Below are 20,650 nucleotides of genomic sequence, written 5' to 3'. Positions count from 1 at the left end.
TTAGGGTTATGATTATTTTTGCCATAATCTTAACCCTAACACCCTATAACTCATAACCATAACCCTAACCAAGTTCGTAATTTCCCCAAGACACCTGATGAAGGCTGGAGGGTATATCAGCCGAAACGTTGTGTTAACAACAAACAAGATGAGGTGAAATATCCGTCAAATGTAAACATTGTACATAATTCTTCATCTCTTAAATATATTGAAAGATACCTTAGGAATGAGAACCCAGGTTCGAAATGTCCCCCAAGACACCTGATGAAGGCTGGAGGGTATATCAGCTGAAACATTGTGTTAACAACAAACAAGATGAGGGCAAAGATCCCTTGAAAAATACCTTAGGAATGAGAACCCAGGTTCAAAATTTCCCCAAGGCATCTGATGATCAAAATGTTATTTTGACCATTCCAGTGTGTTTCTAAGACTGTTCTACGCTAGAAATCAAAGTTTCATAAATAAAATTCCAGTTAATAGTATTATGGGAGGTAATGGGTGAATGACAAGCAAAAACCTATGCTGAATTGGCCGTCGCCTGGGACAATAACAACCGTGTTTTCCAGTGGTGAATGAGACTTGCTAAGAGATTTCTTAAAAATTACAAATTTCGTAATTATCTGTCAATATTTACCCATATCTAAACTCTTTGCTACATGTATGAGGTATATTTCTCTGATATTCAAACGAGGTTTGCTAATTTTTCACCCAATATCTCGCTTATTTCTAACCCTAGCGTGTTTCTAAAGCTGTTTTATGCTAAAAATCAAAGTTTCATAAATAAAATTCTAGTTAATAGTATTATGGGAAGTAATGGGTGAATAACAAGCGAAAACCTATGCTGGATTGGCCGTCACCCGGGACAATAATGACCGCATTTCCCAGTGGTGAACAAGATTTGCTTCTGGAAAAACCTTGAAATCATTGTGGCTGGGAAGCAATCTTACCACATAGCCCCTAAGTCCCCCGGGGACCCATGAAATTATAGGAGGTAATGGGTTAAGTAACAATCATTATTAAATCGTAATTTTAAAATGGATTTAAGATTCGTGCAAAAACAAACAGGAATTTTTAGTGATTTAGTAAAAGATCAGAAGACAAAATTGAAAAAAAGCTTCATGCAAACATATATTAAGTCAAAGTTTCGACAGGATCGAGGGGCAGCTAGGTGGCGCTGCTTTCTAGGAGCCTAGCCACAGGCCCTCCATTGGTCAGTTTAAATTTAGACAGGGTCACATACCAGCCTGCCGGAGCATAGTAGCAGATAAGGCTTCTTGCCCTCAATTGGTCACTTAAATGAACCCAACATAAAAAACTCAATTCTATAAGATACACTCTGTCTATAATTTATTTGTCGTATGACTGCGGCCATGCTGGAGCGCTGTGTGGTTAGTAGCTTGCTTACCAACCACATGGTTCTGGGTTCAGTCCCCCTGCGTGGCACCTTGGGCAAGTGTCTTCTACTATAGCCTCGGGTCGACCAAAGCCTTGTGAGTGGATTTGGTAGACGGAAACTGAAAGAAACCCATAATATATATATATATATATATATAGCTTGCTTACCAACCACATGGTTCTGAGTTCAGTCCCACAGCATGGCACCTTGGGCAAGTGTCTTCTACTATAGCCTCGGGCCGACCAAAGCCTTGTGAGTGGATTTGGTAGACAGAAACTGAAAGAAGCCCATCATATATATACATATATATAGCTGGCTTACCAACCACATGGTTCTGGGTTCAGTCCCACAGCGCGGCACCTTGGGCAAGGTGCCTTAGCATATATGGACAATTTTTGGGGCAGAGAAAACCTAATTCCAGGGTTGACCTAGGGTTGTAACACAAAATATATACCAGGCATCATCACAAATGAATTTCAAAACAGGTAAATTGCAAACTTACCCCTTGGAGACCCTATCGTCATCTCGGGTTTTGAAAGAGTATCGACGTTTTGTACGGGAGGCCTGCCGAAACGCTGACAGATCGGGAAGGATCGCTTGTTCTTCACCTGGAAGAAAAATGAATAAAGGGATACTTAAACCTCTGCTGGTGACAAAGGGGCCTCTCGCTCAGAGTGTGCGGTAAGTAGCTTGCTTGCCCAAGGTACCACACAGTGGGACTGAACCCGGAACCATGTGGTTGGTAAGCAAGCTATATATATATATATATATATATATATATATATATATATATATATGAGGGGCTTCTTTCAGTTTCCGTCTACCAAATCCACTCACAAGGCTTTGGTCGGCCTGTGGCTATAGTAGAAGATACTTGCCCAAGGTGCCACACAGTGGGACTGAACCCAGAACCGTGTGATTGGTAAGCAAGGTACTAACCACATAGCCACTCCTATATATATATATATAGGAGGGGCTTCTTTCAGTTTCCGTCTACCAAATCCACTCACAAGGCTTTGGTCAGCCCGAGGCTATAGTAGAAGACTATATAAGCAAGCTATATATATATATATATATATATATAGGTGTAGGAGTGGGTGTGTGGTAAGTAGCTTGCTTGCCAACCACATAGTTCTGGGTTCAGTCCCACAGCATGGCACCTTGGGCAAGTGTTTTCTACTATAGCCTCGGGGCCGACCAAAGCCTTGTGAGTGGATTTGGTAGACGGAAACTGAAAGAAGCCCCTCATATATATATATGTGTGTGTATATATAGATATATATAGCTTCCTTACCAACCACATGGTTCCGGGTTCAGTCCCGCTGCATGGCACCTTGGGCAAGTGTCTTCTACTATAGCCCTGGGCTGACCAAAGCCTTGTGAGTGGATTTGGTAGACGGAAACTGAAAGAAGCCCCTCCTATATATATATAGGAGTGGCTGTGTGGTAACTAGCTTGCTTACCAACCACATGGTTCTGGGTTCAGTCCCACTGCGTGGAACCTTGGTCAAGTGTCTTCTACTATAGTCTCTGGCCGACCAAAGCCTTGTGAGTGGATTTGGTAGACGGAAACTGAAAGAAGCTCGTTGTATATATATATATATATATATATATATATATATAGGTGTAGGAGTGGCTGTGTGGTAAGTAGCTTGCTTACCAACCACATGGTTCCGGGGTTCAGTCCCACTGCGTGGCACCTTGGGTAAGTGTCTTCTACTATAGCCTCGGGCCGACCAAAGCCTTGTGAGTGGATTTGGTAGACGGAAACTGAAAGAAGCCCCTCCTATATATATATATATATATATATATATATAGGAGTGGCTCTGTGGTTAGTAGCTGCCAGATCAGATTGGAGCCTGGTGTCGCCTCCTGCTCCACCAGTCCTCAGTCAAATCGTCCAACCCATGCTAGCATGGGAAGCGGACGTTAAACGATGATGATGATGATGATGATGTTATTAAATCTTGAAATTAGAATTAAAAGCGATACTTACTCAGGTCTGTGTTTCTCAAGTACACAATATGCTGCGAGTCCAAATTGCTGAATAAGTTTATAGACCCATCTTTGCAGAGGGGTTTCGTCTGAAATGAATGAAAAGCACCAACAGTTTTTAAATTATTTCCTGTCGAGGAATAATTCTTGGATATCGTTACATTTATCAAAACTTGAAACATCGAAAAAATTAACCTTAACCCTAAACCTCTAACCCTAACCTTCTAACTCTAACCCTCTAACCCAAACCCTCTAACCCAAACCCGAACACTTTAACCCTAACCCTAACCCTCTAACCTTAACCCTAACCCTAACCCTCTAACCCTAACACTGACCCATCTTTGCAGAGGGGTTTCGTCTGAAATGAATGAAAAGCACAACAGTTTTTAAATTATTTCCTGTCGAGGAATAATTCTTGGATATCGTTACATTTATCAAAACCTGAAACATCGAAAAAATTAACCCTAACCCTAATCCTAAATCTGACTAACTCTAACCCTAACGTTAACCCTCTAACCCTAACCCTAACCCTAAACAGAAACTGAAAGAAGCCCCTCCTATATATATATATATATATATATATATATATATATATATATATATATATATACATATATATATATATATATATAGGTGTAGGAGTGGCTGTGTGTTAAGTAGCTTGCTTACCAACCACATGGTTCCGGGTTCAGTCCCACTGCATGGCACCTTGGGCAAGTGTCTTCTACTATAGACTCGGGGCAGACCAAAGCCATGTGAGTGGATTTGGTAGACGGAAACTGAAAGGAAGCCCTTCGAATATATGCATTGTGTGGTAAGTAGCTTGCTTACCAACCACATGGTTCTGGGTTCACTCCCACTGCATGGCACCTTGGGCAAGTGTCTTCTACTATAGCCTCGGGGCCGACCAAAGCCTTGTGAGTGGATTCGGTAGATGGAAACTGAAAGAAGCCTTTCGGACATACTTACTTTCCGTAGACAAATGGTTTGAGTCCAAGATGTATTCCGGACATCGTACACAAATATCGAATTCTCAGCATAGCATAACAAATATGGATGGTTGATGGCTGTGAAAAGAAGGGGTTGGAAAAAGTCAACATGGTAATGTGATTGGATTTGGTAGATGGAAACTGAAAGAAGCCCCTCATATATATATATATATATATATATATATAACTTGCTTACCAACCACATGGTTCCGGGTTCAGTCCCACTGTGTGGCACCTTGAGCAAGTGTCTTCTACTATAGCCCCGGGCCGACCAAAGCCTTGTGAGTGGATTTGGCAGATGGAAACTGAAAGAAGCCCCACATATATATATGTATATATATATTACAAAGCACATGGTTCTGGGTTCAGTCCCACAGCGTGGCACCTTGGGCAAGTGTCTTCTACTATAGCCTCGGGGCCGACCAAAGCCTTGTGAGTGGATTTGGTAGACGGAAACTGAAAGCCCCTCCTATATATATATATATATATATATATATATATATATATATTGATGCGACGACCGAAAATACAGTTGGCATTATATCCCTATCTCCCGGGCTGGGTTTTGAACCCGTACTCTGGTCAGTTGGGGAGAATGGTATTTCCTTTGTCTTGTCGGCAACCACACCTATTTTTAGCGTAGCTGCGCGTTTCTGGTCAGCTAAAGTTCAAAAGCAGTGAGCAGAGAATTTTGGCCAGTGGAGCGGTAGCAGCCAGCGGAGGCAGTTGGGTTGTAGCAGTCGTCCGAAGCAGTTGGGGGACAGCAGTTTGCCCGTGGAGATGAAGCAGTTGTACAGAGATGAAGAAAGAAGAATTATAAGTCTGACAGAGAAAGTTATGGTCAGCAGAAACGCATAGAGTCCCAGAGAGAGAGAGAGAGAGAGGGACAGAGAGATGAAGCAGTTGTACAGAGATGAAGAAAGAAGAATTATAAGTCTGACAGAGAAAGTTATGGTCAGCAGAAACGCATAGAGTCCCAGAGAGAGAGAGAGGGACAGAGAGAGACGGAATTGTAGTGGCAGACTGCCTTGGTCAGTGGAAGTAGCAGACCTGAAGGAAACGAACTTCGTTGTGGTAAATGCTTTTATATTATTTTAGAGAAAAAGAACTGTGTTGTTGTTAAATGCTTCTAAAAGAAAGGAACAGAAAAGAAATACAAAAGAAAGAAGCAGAAGAACTTTGTTGTCAAATGAAACTTGAGACACGAACTTTGCGATGTAAAAATGATTGAAAAGCTTGTAATTGTTTGGAAACTTTGTCAACGTTATTGAACTGTTATGCCATGTATTGGAATTGTTATTATGTAATGCTCTATTCTAATGTTTTAAATGTATTCTGTGATGTTATGTATGTAAAAAGAAAAGGTTACCCAACGCATGGTCTTCGTGTTGTTTCTTCCTCCCGTCCTTTTTGCCTGTGTTATTCTTCGTTACGTGCTCCAGCCGGGGCTTTATTATTATCGCCGTCAGGTGACCGACAGACGAATTTGCTAGCTCACTGAGTGTATGAACGTTCGTGCGTGCGCGGGTCCCCCCTTCGGTGTTAAGGAGGTGCTTCGCATGCGGGCGTTCGTAACAATATATATATATATATATATGGCTTGCTTACCAACCACATGGTCCCGGGTTCAGTCCCACTGCGTGGCACCTTGGGCAAGTGTCTTCTACTATAGCCTCGGGGCCGACCAAAGCCTTGAGTGGATTTGGTAGACGGAAACTGAAAAGAAGCCCCTCCTATATATATATATATATATATATATATATATATACATAGCTTGCTTACCAACCACATGGTCCAGGGTTCAGTCCCACTGCCTGGCACCTTGGGCAAGTGTCTTCTACTATAGCCTCGGGCCAACCAAAGCCTTGTGAGTGGATTTGCTCTGACTAAAAGGCGCTGCCCCAGCATGGCCACAGTCAAAAGACTGAGAACAAGTCAAAGAGGTTAATACTTACTAATCGCGTGAGGTGGTGAAGGCCACATAATCTCTTGGTTCCTGCTCCGCTTCCCGTTATTATCGACATACACGCCCAAAACTGAAAGAGGGAGAGAATAAAAAGACCCCTTATAATAAATTTTAAAGGATTAGCGTCGATTTAACCTTATACCGGAACAGTCGTGTCTTATTCCTTTGAAGGGCTGGGGTTAGGTACAGGGTTTTAGAGTTAGGGTTAGGGATTTAGAATTAGGGTTTTAGGGTGAGGGTTAAGGATTTAGAATTAGGGTCTTAGGGTGAGGGTTAGGGTTTTAGGGCCGGGGTTAGGTATAGGGTTTTAGAGTTAGGGCTAGGGTTTTAGAGTTTGTGTTTTAGGGTGAGAGTAAGGTTAGGGTTTTAAGGTCAGGGTTTTAGGGTTAGGATTACGGTTAGGGTGAGGTATAGGGTTTTAGGGCTGGGGTTAGGGTTAGGTATAGGGTTTTAGAGTTAGGGTTAGGGTCTTAGGATTACGGTTAAGGTTAGGTATAGGGTTTTAGGGCCGGGGTTAGGTATAGGGTTTTAGAGTTAGGGTTAGGGTTTTAGGGCTGAGGTTAGGTATAGGGTCTTAGAGTTAGGGTTAGGGCTTTAGGATTACGGTTAGGGTAAGGTATAGGGTTTTAGGGCTGAGGTTAGGTATAGGGTTTTAGAATTAGGGTTAGGGTTGTAGGGCCGGGGTTAGGTATAGGGTTTTAGGGTAATGTATAGGGTTTTAGAGTTAGGGTTAGGGTTTTAGGGATGAGGTTAGGTATAGGGTTTTAGAGTTAGGGTTAGAGTTTTAGGATTATGGTTAGGGTTAGGTATAGGGTTTTAGGGCCGGGGTTAGGTATAGGGTTTTCGGGCCAAGGTTAGGTATAGGGTTTTAGAGTTAGGATTAGGGTCAGGTATAGGGTTTTAGGGTTAGGGTTAGGTCTAGGGTTTTAGGGCCGGGGTTAGGTATAAGGTTTTAGAGTTAGGGTTAGGGTTTTAGGGCCAGGGTTAAGTACAAGGTTTTAGAGTTAGGGTTAGGGTTTTAGGGTTAGGTATAGGGTTTTAGAGTTAGGGTTAGGGTCTTAGGATTACGGTTAGGGTTAGGTATAAGGTTTTAGAGTTAGGGTTGGGTATAGGGTTTTAGGGTGAGAATTAGAGTTTTAGGGTTAAGGATAGGGTTTTAGAGTTAGGGATGGGGTTTTAGGGTTTAACAGTTACGCTTTTAGGGGGAGGGTTTAGATTTAGTGTTAGGTATAGGGTTTTAGGGCCAGGGTTAGATATAGGGTTTTAGAGTTAGGGTTAGGGTTTTAGGGCCGAGGTTAGGTATAGGGTTTTAGAGTCCCCCAAGACACCTGAAGAAGGCTGGAGGGTATATCAGCCGAAATGTTAACAACAGACAAGATGAAGTGAAATATCCGTCAAATGTAAACATTGTACATGATTCCTGATCTCTTAAATAGAGAACTGTATTTCAATTTTGTTTAATGTTTAAATAAAAAAGATGAGAAGGGGATACTAACCGTTGAAGACCAACAGGTATTCCTTGTGCGACATCTCGACCGCAGCTAATGCGTCGACAGGGGTTTGGTGTAGAAACTTCAGGGTAACATCGTCAGCGTTGACAAGAGCTGTCGAGAGAAGGGCAAATAGAATTAAACACTATTTCAAAATGTAATTTTTCTTTCGGAAAGTTACTTCTTCTGCAGTAACTAATATTAAGTGTCTTTGGGCCGCGACTGCTGAAGACATGCGTAAGCTCGTAAGGAATGGAGCCAGTATGCTCCGATGGATGTGTAATGTCAATGTGAATACCCGTCAGAGTGTAAGTATCTTGAGAGAAAAGCTGAACATAAGAAGCATCAGTTGTGGTGTGCAAGAGAGACGATTGCGTTGGTATGGACATGTGGTGAGAATGGAGGAGGATAGCTGCGTGAAAAATTGCCACACCCTAACAGTTGAGGGAACCCGTGGAAGAGGTAGGCCCAGGAAGACCTGGGCTGAGGTGGTGAGGCAAGACCTTCGAACATTGGGCCTCACCGAGGCGATGACTACTGACCGAGACCTTTGGAAATGTGCTGTGCGTGAGAAGACCCGCCAAGCCAAGTGAGATCGTTGCCAGTGCCCCTGGACTGGCTCTTGTGCGAGTGGCACATAAGATGCACCATTTTGAGCGTGGCCATTGCCAGTTCCACCTGACTGGCCTTCGTGCCGGTGGCACATAAAAGCACCCACTACACTCTGAGTGGTTGGCGTTAGGAAGAGCATCGAACTGTAGAAACTCTGGCAAATCAGATTGGAGCCTGGTGTAGCCATCTGGTTTCACCAGTCAAATCGTCCAACCCATGCTAGCATGGAAAGCGGACGTTAAACGACAATGATAATGATGATGATGATGATGATGAAGATTGCTTCCCAGCAACAATGATTTCAAGGTCTTCCCAGAAACATCTTGTTCACCACTGGGAAATGTGGCCATTATTGTCCCAGGTGACGGCCAATCCAGCATGGATTTTTGGCTTGTCATTAAAGCAAAAAAAAAAAAAAAAGGGTGAAAAATTTTCAGGTTTACTTACTCATAGGGGCTCCATCTCCTTGTACACTATAAATCGCAAAGCATGATGGGTAACCAACGCAAAGGCGTTCGTTCATCATTTCCAGAAACTGAACACACCCTGGGACTTGTACATCTTTTAGTTTGTGTTGCCGTTGTTTCGTTTTTGTGATTTCGTAGACCTGGATGGTGCGTTTGATTGCTACACATAAGCAAGATGTGGACCCTTGCCGAATTAATCCAGTACAAAATAAGTGGCATCCTTTCGTTTCGGTTATTTTAATGGGGTCGTTTTCCAACCAGCCCTGGGCCGACATCTGGAGCAGTTTCACATGGCGTTGTTTACCTGAGTGGAAGACAAAATCAAAAATTCTGTGCAAGACAAATTTTAACATTTTAAAAATTTTGGGATTTGAAATTTCAAATCTGAAATCGTAATTCAACCGTAATCAATGACTGGCACCCATGCTAACCCCTCCTTCATTGGAAACTAAACTCTGTACTGGCACCCAAGCCAACCTCTCCTTCATTGGACACTAAACTCTGTACTGGTACCCATGCCAACCTCTCCTTCATTGAACACTAAACTCTGTACTGGCACCCATGCCAACCTCTCCTTCATTGGACACTAAACTCTGTACTGGCACCCATGCCAACCTCTCCTTCATTGGAAACTAAACTCTGTACTGGCTCCCATGCCAACCCCTCCTTCATTGGACACTAAACTCTGTACTGGCACCCATGCTAACCCCTCCTTCATTGGACACTAAACTCTGTACTGGCACCCATGCCAACCTCTCCTTCATTGGACACTAAACTCTGTACTGGCACCCATGCCAACTCCTCCTTCATTGGAGACTAAACTCTGTACTGGCACCCAAGCCAACCTCTCCTTCATTGGACACTAAACTCTGTACTGGCACCCATGCTAACCCCTCCTTCATTGGACACTAAACTCTGTACTGGCACCCATGCCAACCTCTCCTTCATTGGGCACTAAACTCTGTACTGGCTCCCATGCCAACCCCTCCTTCATTGGACACTAAACTCTGTACTGGCACCCATGCGAAACCCTCCTTCATTGGACACTAAACTCTGTACTGGCACCCATACAACCTCTCCTACATTGGACACTAAACTCTGTACTGGCTCCCATGCCAACCCCTCCTTCATTAGACACTAAACTCTGTACTGGCACCCATGCCAACCTCTCCTTCATTGGACACTAAACTCTGTACTGGCACCCATGCCAACCCCTCCTTCATTGGAGACTAAACTCTGTACTGGCACCCATGCCAACCTCTCCTTCATTGGACACTAAACTGTGTACTGGCACCCATGCCAACCCCTCCTTCATTGGACACTAAACTCTGTACTGGCACCCATGCCAACCCCTCCTTCATTGGACACTAAACTCTGTACTGGCACCCATGCCAACCTCTCCTTCATTGGACACTAAACTCTGTACTGGCACTCATGCCAACCTCTCCTTCATTGGACACTAAACTCCGTACTGGCACCCATGCCAACCTCTCCTTCATTGGACACTAAACTCTGTACTGGCACCCATGCCAACCTCTCCTTCATTGGACACTAAACTCTGTACTGGCACCCATGCCAACCCCTCCTTCATTGGACACTAAACTCTGTACTGGCACCCATGCCAACCTCTCCTTCATTGGACACTAAACTCTGTACTGGCACCCATGCCAACCCCTCCTTCATTGGACACTAAACTCCGTACTGGCACCCATGCCAACCCCACCATTGGACACTAAACTCTGTACTGGCACCCATGCCAACCCCTCCTACATCGGACAGTAAACTCTGTACTGGCACCCATGCTAACCCCTCCTTCATTGGACACTAAACTCTGTACTGGCACCCATGCCAACCCCTCCTTCATTGGACACTAAACTCTGTACTGGCACCCATGCCAACTCCTCCTTCATTGGACACTAAACTCTGTACTGGCACCCATGCTAACCCCTCCTTCATTGGACACTAAACTCTGTACTGGCACCCATGCCAATCTCTCCTTCATTGGACACTAAACTCTGTACTGGCACCCATGCCAACCTCTCCTTCATTGGACACTAACCCTATCCCTAAAAGCCTAACCTTACTCTAAAACTTTAACCTTAACCCTAAAACCCCAACACCTTAACCTTAAAACCCTAACCTAATCCAACCCTAAAACCTTAACCCTAACCCTAACCTAACTCTAACTCTAAAACCCTAACCTAACCCAACCATAAAACTCTGTACTGGCACCCATGCCAACCTCTCCTTCATTGGATACTAAACTTTGCTTGCGAAGACCTGTTGGGGCAAGGGAAATCAAACATGGAGCCTGGTGTAGCCATCCGGTTTTACCAGTCCTCAGTCAAATCATCCAACAAAGCACCCAGTGCACTCTCGGAGTGGTTGGCGTTAGGAAGGGCATCCAGCTGTAGAAACTCTGCCGAATCAGATTGGAGCCTGGTGTAGCCATCTGGTTTCACCAGTCCTCTGTCAAAGCATCCAACAATGCACCCACTACACTCTCAGAGCGTTAGGAAGGGCATCCAGCTGTAGAAACCCTGCCAGTTCAGATTGGAGCCTGGTGTAGCCACCTGGTTCATCAGTTGTTAGTCAAAACATCCAACAAAGCACCCACTATACTCTCTGAGTGGTTGGCGTAAGGAAGGGCATCCAGCTGTAGAAACTCTGCCAGATCAGATTGGAGCCTGGTGTAGCCATCTGGTTTCACCAGTCCTCAGTCAAATCGTCCAACAAAGCACCCACTTCACTCTCGGAGCTTTAGGGAGGGCATCCAGCTGTAGAAACTCTGCCAAATCAGATTGGAGCCTGGTGTAGCCATCTGGTTTCACCAGTCCTCAGTCAAATCGTCCAACCCATGCTAGCATGGAAAGCGGACGTTAAACGATGAACGAACGAGAGTAATTAAATGCATACTTACCACTAATGAAGGCAACTAATTGTTCTTCAGCAATTAATTCCATCTGATAGACGGCCTTTTTATCACTTTTGTCTCCAATTCTTGTAAAAACTGCAAAGAGGAAAAAAGAGAGATTTTAAAACCATGTAATTTTTTTAAACAGATACTATCTTTACTCTTTTACTGCGACCAAGCTGGAGCACCACTTTTTAGTCGGAGAAAATCGACCCCAGGACTTATTCTTTGGATGCCTAGTACTTATTCTATCCGTCCCTTTTTGTCGAAAGTGCAGAGGTTACGGGGGGATGTAAACACACCAGCATCGGTTGTCAGGCGATGTTGGGGGACAAACACAGACACACATACATATATATATATACATATACATATACACAACGGGCTTCTTTTTAGTTTCCGTCTACCGAATCCATTCACAAGGCTTTGGTCGGCCCCGAGGCTATAGTAGAAGACACTTGCCCAAGGTACCACGCAGTGAGACTGAACCCAGAACCATGTGGTTGATAAACAAGCTACTTATCACACAGCCACTCCTACGCCTATATATATATATATATATATATATATATATATATATAGGAGGGGCTTCTTTCAGTTTCCGTCTACCAAATCCACTTACAAGGCTTTGGTCGGCCTGAGGTTATAGTAGAAGACACTTGCCCAAGGTACCACGCAGTGGGACTGAACCCAGAACCATGTGGTTGGTAAGCAAGCTACTTATCACACAGCCACTCCCGCGCATAACCCTTTTAACACCAACTTGCCTGAGGCTATTGTTTTAAAGTGATCTAAACAGACCATGCTCCAAATTTTCATGTTAATTTTTGTTCCAAGCACCCACTTAATAATAATGACAAAATTCTTTATTATTTTAAGGTCCTGTGCCTATTTATAAATAGGTGCAGGAGTGGCTGTGTGGTAAGTAGCTTGCTTACCAACCACATGGTTCCGGGCTCAATCCCACTGCATGGCATCTTGGGCAATTGTCTTCTACTATGGCCTCGGGCCGGCCAAAGCCTTGTGAGTGGATTTGGTAGACGGAAACTGAAAGAAGCCCATCGTATATATGTATATATATATATGTGTATATTTGTGTGTCTGTGTTTGTTCCCCTAGCATTGTTGATCAACAGTCTCTTCTAATTTCCCTAGCTACATTATACTATTCTTTATAACTAGATATCTTCTCCCAGTGGTTGTATAACTTGATGAAAGTACCATTTAGATCTCTCTCAATTCAAGCTCTACAGTCTTATAAAAATCATGAAGATGTGTTGAATAATGTCGTTCTAAATATACAAACTTTGGGATGATCCCATCTGGGATACTTTTGATAATGGGTCTACTTGGTCAGGGTTGACTTGAGATTGAACAAAAACTGTTTATCTCAAATAATGATAGAAAGAAGGCAGCACTTTGGTGAGAGGAAGAATATTTTATATTTAATAAAATTATTTGGCAGCAAATTTGATTGTGCTCCAATTAACTCCAATATTGCCATGTTAATATTATTACTTTCCATATCCTATCAAAACCTCTATAGTTCAACATGGAATTTTTTGCAGGGAAAAATTGTTATAGTTCCACTTGAGAAGCTATTCTGAACAAATTACGCATATATATTTGAGGTCAGTTTGCAAACACAATGTTTGAGCTTGTGCCAACAAAGTCACCCCGTTTAACCCTTTTCATACTAACCTGCCTGAGACTGCCTTGGTTCTACGATACAAACGTCCTGCTTAAAATGTTCTGAATTAAACCTGTTAAAATTTCATGTTAGTTTAACCCTTTAACATTCAGATTATTTTGTGAAATCTAATGCTTATTTATTCACATTGTTTTGAATTAACCAGATATTATCTTGTTGCTTTGAGATTTTGATATGATTTATTTTTATTACTAGCAGAGGCACCCGGCGTTGCTCGGGAATGAAATTGTTGCTTATATACTTGAAGAAAAAAAGGCAAAATATGCTGTATAGAAATTTGAGGACATTCTGTAGATGGACTCTCAGATGAATGATGGCTGGGCGCCTCTCATGAATGGGGAAAATTGAAGATGTGCCAAAAAGCCTCATTGGTACTTGAAAACTTTTACGAAAATTAAAATGGGGATCGTTGCCAGTGCCCCTGGACTGGCTCATGTGCGGGTGGCACTTAAAATACACCATTTTGAGCGTGGCCGTTGCCAGTATCGCCTGACTGGCCTTCGTGCGGGTGACAGGTAAAAGCACCCACTACACTCTCTGAGTGGTTGGCGTTAGGAAGGGCATCCAGCTGTAGAAACTCTGCCAAATTAGATTGGAGCCTGGTGTTGCCATCCGGTTTCACCAGTCCTCAGTCAAATCGTCCAACCCATGCTAGCATGGAAAGCGGACGTTAAACGATGATGATGATGATGATGATATACATATATATATATATATACATATATATATACATACATATCAAAATGGGAAGCATAACTTCCCTTTGCAAATATAGACAGGACACAGATGTGTGTCAGTAGGCAGCTCTCTTACCACAACTTTCTCCCTGTTTCTGTGGAGGCGCAATGGCCCAGTGGTTAGGGCAGCGGACTCGAGGTAATAGGATCGCGGTTTCGATTCCCAGACCGGGGCGTTGTGAGTGTTTCTGTGGAGGCACAAAGGCCCAGTGGTTAGGGCAGCATCGGACTTGCAGTCATAACATCGCGGTTTCCATTCCCAGACCGGGGTGTTGTGAGTGTTTCTGTGGAGGCACAAAGGCCCAGTGGTTAGGGCAGTAGACTCGCGGTTTCGATTCCCAGACCGGGGCGTTGTGAGTGTTTCTGTGGAGGCACAAAGGCCCAGTGGTTAGGGCAGCAGACTCGCGGTTTCGATTCCCAGACCGGGGCGTTGTGAGTGTTTCTGTGGAGGCACAATGGCCCAGTGGTTAGGGCAGTGGACTCGCGGTCATAGGATCGCGGTTTCCATTCCCAGACCGGGGCGCTGTGAGTGTTTCTGTGGAGGCACAAAGGCCCAGTGGTTAGGGCAGCAGACTCGCGGTTTCGATTCCCAGACCGGGGCATTGTGAGTGTTTATTGAGCGAAAAACACAGCAGTCCCGGACAAACATTAAAATTACTTACCATCCTTCGTTAATTCAGCTATATATAGTCCGTCTTCGGCTCCAATAAGTAATTTCGTGGCATCTAAAGAGAGAAATGAAATTAATACAATGCTTAAATAAAATATCAGAAGGCCCCAAAAGGGCTTTTGTGGTCTTAATAAGGGGTAAGGGGTTTCAGAGAGGAGCAGTTCTTTCTATAGTAGAAGACACTTGCCCAAGGTGCCACGCAGCGGAACTGAACCCAGAACCATGTGGTTGGTAAGCAAGCTACTTAACACACAGCCACTCTATATATATATATATGAGGGGCTTCTTTCAGTTTCTGTCTACCAAATCCACTCACAAGGCTTTTGGTCGTCCCCGAGGCTATAGTAGAAGACACTCGCCCAAGGTGCCACGCAGTGGGACTGAACCCAGAACCATGTGGTTGGTACGCATCTATATATATATATATATATATGTATATATATATATATATACGACAGGCTTCTTTCAGTTTCTGTCTACCAAATCCACTCACAAAGCCTTGGTCGGCCCTGAGGCTATAGTAGAAGACACTTGCCCAAGGTGCCACGCAGTGGGACTGAACCTTTCTTACCACACAACCACCCCTACACCTATATATACATATATATGAGGGGATTCTTTCAGTTTCCGTCTACCAAATCCACTCACAAGGCTTTTGGTCGTCCCCGAGGCTATAGTAGAAGACACTTGCCCAAGGTACCACGCAGTGGGACTGAACCCGGAACCATGTGGTTGGTAAGCAAGCTACTTAACACACAGCCACTCCTACACCTATACATATATATATATATATACGATGGGCTTCTTTCAGTTTCCGTCTACCGAATCCACTCACAAGGCTTTTGGTCGGCCCCGAGGCTATAGTAGAAGACACTTGCCCAAGGTGCCACGCAGTGGGACTGAACCTGGCATCATGTGGTTGGTACGCAAGCTATATATATATATACACACATATATATATATATATATATATATATATATATATATATATGATGGGCTTCTTTCAGTTTCCGTCTACCAAATCCACTCACAAGGCTTTGGTCGGCCCGAGGCTATAGTAGAAGACACTTGCCCAAGGTGCCATGCAGTGGGACTGAAACCCCGGAACCATGTGGTTGGTAAGCAAGCTACTTACCACACAGCCACTCCTACACCTGGGGCCCAACCTGCTGGGGACAAACAGACAGATAAGATTTAAGGAGAGCGAGTACTTACCTAAAACGACTGCAGAGTTTGTGTTTTTCACCAAGGACATCGAATTATCGTAGATCTCTTGTGTTTGGAAAGGCTATTAAGGGAGTAAAAACGGGGTTCATATTTTAAGAGGAGCAGCGAATATAATAAATGAATGGGGTTTAATTGTTCCAAAGGGCCTTACATGGAAATATGAAAAACCCCTAATAAAAAGTTCACCAGTCCTCAGTCAAACCGTCCAACAAAGCACCCACTACACTCTCGGAGTGGTTGGCGTTAGGAAGGGCCTCCAGCTGTAGAAACTCTGCCAGATCAGATTGGAGCCTGGTGTAGCCATCTGGTTTCACCAGTCCTCAGTCAAATCGTCCAACAAAGCACCCACTACACTCTCGGAGTGGTTGGCGTTAGGAAGGGCCTCCAGCTGTAGAAACTCTGCCAGATCAGATTGGAGCCTGGTGTAGCCATCCAGTTTCACCAGTCCTCAGTCAAATCGTCCAACAAAGCACCCACTACACTCTCTGAGTGGTTGGCGTTAGGAATGGCTTCCAGCTGTAGAAACCATGCCAGATCAGATTGGAGCCTGGTGTAGCCATCCAGTTTCACCAGTCCTCAGTCAAATCGTCCAACAAAGCACCCACTACACTCTCGGAGTGGTTGGCGTTAGGAAGGGCCTCCAGCTGTAGAAACTCTGCCGAATCAGATCGGTGTCTGGTGTCGCCTCCTGGTCCACCAGTCCTCAGTCAAATCGTCCAACGCATGCTAGCGTGGAAAGCGGACGTCAAACGATGATTATGATGATGTGTCCGAGGAATACTCAACCACTTCACTTGCTAGCACTATTTAAGAGGCAATCACACACACAGAAAGAAATAAAAACCTTTTTACTAACCATTTTAGTGTATAACTTGCTCTTCTTCAAGTGTTTCTGTAATTCAAGTAACGACGAGACCCACCTCTGGCGCTCATTCTCGTTGTCGGCGAGAATCAACACAGAGTGAGGAAATGCAGGGTTCAGTCCTCGCGTTGTCACCTATTAAAACGAGAAATCAAGTCAAACATAAGCAAGATATTACAAAAGTTGCCTAAAACCTAACCAAAACACCCAAACCCTGATCCTAAAACCTGAACCCTAACCCTGACCCTAAAACCCTATCTCTAGCCCTGACCCCAAAACCTATACCCTAGCTCAAAAACCCTATCCCTAACCTTAACTCTAATACTAAAACCCTATCCCTAACTCTAATACTAAACCCCTAAAACCCTAACCCTAACCCTAACCCTAACCCTAAAACCCTATCCCTAACCCTGACTCCAAAACCCATACTCTAACCCTAATACTAAAACCCTAACCCCAAAACCCATACCCTAACTCTAATACTAAAACCCTAACCCTAACACCCTAACCCTGACCCCAAAACCCATACCCTAACTCAAAAACCCTATCCCTAAAAATAAACCTTAACCCTGCATCTAAATCCCAAACCCTAACACGAAATAACTTCTAAAAGATAAATTTTTCTCAAACAGCACCCTAACCTTGACCCTAAAACCTTAATCCTAACACCCCAACAATAACCCTAAATCCCTAACTCTAAAACCCTAAAATCCTATCCCTAACCCTGACCCTAAAACCCTAACTCTAAAACCCTAAAATCCTATCCCTAACCCTGACCCTAAAACCCTAACACTAAAAACCTATCCCTAACCCCGACCCTAAAACTAACCCTAACTCTAATACTAAAACCCTAGCCCTGACCCTAAAAACCCTATCCCTAACCCCAAAACCCATACCCTATCCCTAACCCCGACCCTAAAACCCTAACCCTAACTTTAACCCGAAATAACTTCTAAAAGACAAATTTTTCTCAAACAGCACCCTAACCTTGACCCTAAAACCCCAACTGTAACCCTAAAACCCTAAAATCCTATTCCTAACCATGACCCTAAAACCCTAACACTAAAAAACTAAAAACCTATCCCTAACTCCGACCCTAAAACCCTAACCCTAACTCTAATACTAAAACCCTATCCCTAACCCCGACCCCAAAACCCATACCCTAACTCTAAGACCCTATCCCTAATCCCGACCTTAAAACTAACCCTAAAACCCTAACTCTAAAACCCGAACCCTAACTTTAATACGAAATAACTTCTAAAAGACAAATTTTTACTCACACAGCACCAAGTGCAATAGATTAAGTCCTCAATCTGCCCTTAAAAGGGTCAAAGAACCCTAATATATATCTACTTACCCGAAATATGCAGGGGATGTCCTTTTTGTTTGCATGTATAACATCTGAGGGTAATACAGCGCTAACAGAAAAGTCTTCATCGCTGTAAAGGAATTGAGAAAGAACTACATTTAGTTAAATACGAGGGGCTCAACATAGAAGGGGACAAACAAGGACAGACAAAGGGATTAAGTCGATAATGTCGACCCCTGTGCGTAACTGGTACTTAATTTATCGACCCCAAAAGGTTGTAGTATTAGGGTAAGGGTTAGTGATAGGGTTTTAGTGTCAGGGTTAGGGATAGGGCTTTAGGGTCAGGGTTAGGGATAGGGTTTTAGGGTTAGGGTCAGGGTTAGGGATAGGATTTTAGAGTTAGGGTTAGGGATAGGGTTTTAGAGTTAGGGTTAGGGATAGGGTTTTAGGGATAGGGTTTTAGAGTTAGGTTAGTGTTTTAGGGTCAGGGTTAGGGATAGGATTTTAGAGTTAGGGTTAGGGATAGGGTTTTAGAGTTAGGGTTAGGGATAGGGTTTTAGGGATAGGTTAGTGTTTTAGGGTCAGGGTTAGGGTTTACTATTAGGGTTTTGGTTTTGGTTTTAGAGTTAGGGTTAGGGTTTTAGGGTCAAGGTTAGGGTTAGGGTCAGGGTTTTAGAGTTAGAGTTAGGGTTTTAAAGTTAGAGTTTGGGATAGGGTTTTAGAGTTAGATTTAGGGTTAGGGTTTTAGGGTCAGGGTTAGGGATAGGGTTTTAGAGTTAGGTTTAGGGTTCGGGTTTTAGAGTCAGGTTAGTGTTTTAGTATTAGGGTTAGGGTTCTAGGGTCATGGTTAGGGTTTACTATTAAGGTTCGGGAGTTAGGGTTAGGGTTTTAGGGTCAGGGTTTTAGAGTTAGGGTTTTAGTATTAGGGTCAGGGTTAGTGTTTTAGGAAAAGTCGACCTCGGCGGAATTTGAACTCAGAGCATAAAGACAGATGAAACACCAATTTCTTTATTGCCCACAAGGGGCTAAACATAGAGGGGACAAACAAGGACAGACAAAGGGATTAAGTCGATTACGTCAACCACAGTGCGTAACTGGTACTTAATTTATTGACCCCGAAAGGTTGTAGTATTAGGGTCAGGGTTAGGGATAGGGTTTTAGAGTTAGGGTTCGGGTTTTAGAGTTAGGTTAGTGTTTTAGTATTAGGGTTAGGGTTAGGGTTTTAGGGTTTTAGTATTAGGGTTAGGATTTTAGGGTCAGGGTTAGTGTTTTAGGCAAAGTCGACCTTGGCGGAATTTGAACTCAGAACGTAACGGCAGACGAAATACCGCTAAGCATTTCGCCCGGCGCGCTAATGATTCTGCCAGTTCGACGAAATTCTTCTTCCCCCTGGTGTCGCCACCTGGTCCACCAGTCCTCAATAAAATCCTCCAACCCATGCTAGCATGGAAAGTGGACGTTAAATGATGATGATGATGATGAAGATGACGTTGAAATATAACGGCTGGTTAGTTGAACAGGGCACAAAAACAAGATGTAGGACGAGCTAGAAATAGGGGTTTTAGTATTAGGGTTAGGGTTTCCTATTAGGGTTAGGGTTTCCTATTAGGGTTTGGGTTTTAGAGTAAGGGTTAGGGTGTTAGAGTCAGGGTTAGGGTTTCCTATTAGGGTTTGGGTTTTAGAGTAAGGGTCAGGGTTAGGGTTAGGGTTTCCTATTAGGGTTTGGGTTTTAGAGTAAGGGTCAGGGTTAGGGTTAGGGTTTTAGGTTCAGAGTTTTAGAGTTAGAGTTAGAGTTAGGGTTTTAGTATTAGGGTTAGGGTTAGTGTTAGTGTTTTAGGGTTACGGTTAGGGTTAGAGTTAGGGTTTTAGTATAAGGGTCATGGTTAGTGTTTTAGGGTTAGGGTTAGGGTTTAGGTTTTAGAGTTAGAGTTAGGGTTTTAGGGTCAGGGTTAGGGTTAGAGTTTTAGGGTCAGGGTTTTAGAGTTAGAGTTAGGGTTTTAGGGTCCTAATAATAATGGGCCCTAATAAGGGAACAAAAAAAAACTGGACGTACTTACCGCATATCCAAGACTTGATGCGTAATGTGAGCGACGTCGTGTGTTGCGTCGAATAAGAATAATTTAAAGTCGCACACAACGATAAATTGTCGAAGCCAGCCTTTTTTGATCCCTCCGGGTCGCGGAATCTGTAAAAAAAGGGGACAAAGAAAATGCAGTTTTATTATTCATCGAAGTGAGGGGCAGCAGAATCGAAGGAAGGTTAACCCTAACCCTAACCATAATCCTAAGACCCTAACCCTAAAACCC

General features: G+C 43.6%; 1 protein-coding gene across 6 annotated transcripts in view; it reads right to left on the bottom strand.

The window, feature by feature from the left end:
• Positions 1–20,551, bottom strand: part of LOC106880417 (serine/threonine-protein kinase MRCK alpha) — a 44,727-nt gene extending 24,176 nt beyond the window's left edge. For 5 of the 6 annotated variants that reach the window (XM_089365386.1, XM_089365389.1, XM_089365387.1 and 2 more), the window contains exons 1-12: positions 20,402–20,526; positions 18,393–18,474; positions 17,030–17,170; positions 16,162–16,234; positions 14,939–15,001; positions 11,836–11,925; positions 8,896–9,219; positions 7,843–7,950; positions 6,336–6,416; positions 4,361–4,458; positions 3,393–3,480; positions 1,899–2,004 (exon numbers count right to left, since the gene is read on the bottom strand). In XM_089365386.1, the coding sequence (XP_089221512.1) occupies positions 1,899–2,004; positions 3,393–3,480; positions 4,361–4,458; positions 6,336–6,416; positions 7,843–7,950; positions 8,896–9,219; positions 11,836–11,925; positions 14,939–15,001; positions 16,162–16,234; positions 17,030–17,170; positions 18,393–18,474; positions 20,402–20,406 (1,259 nt within the window). In that variant the 5' untranslated portion in view covers positions 20,407–20,526. Of the gene's footprint in view, positions 1–1,898; positions 2,005–3,392; positions 3,481–4,360; positions 4,459–6,335; positions 6,417–7,842; positions 7,951–8,895; positions 9,220–11,835; positions 11,926–14,938; positions 15,002–16,161; positions 16,235–17,029; positions 17,171–18,392; positions 18,475–20,401 lie in introns of all 6 variants that reach the window. The other variant, XM_089365391.1, reaches the window with a different exon arrangement.
• Positions 20,552–20,650: the final 99 nt, after the last annotated feature.

This window comes from Octopus bimaculoides, chromosome Z (assembly GCF_046866305.1).
Source record: "Octopus bimaculoides isolate indiv1 chromosome Z, ASM4686630v1, whole genome shotgun sequence".
Classification (NCBI taxonomy): Eukaryota; Metazoa; Mollusca; class Cephalopoda; order Octopoda; family Octopodidae; genus Octopus; species Octopus bimaculoides.
The sequence above is the reverse complement of the archived record's forward strand: the minus strand, read 5'-3'. Positions and strand labels throughout refer to the sequence as shown.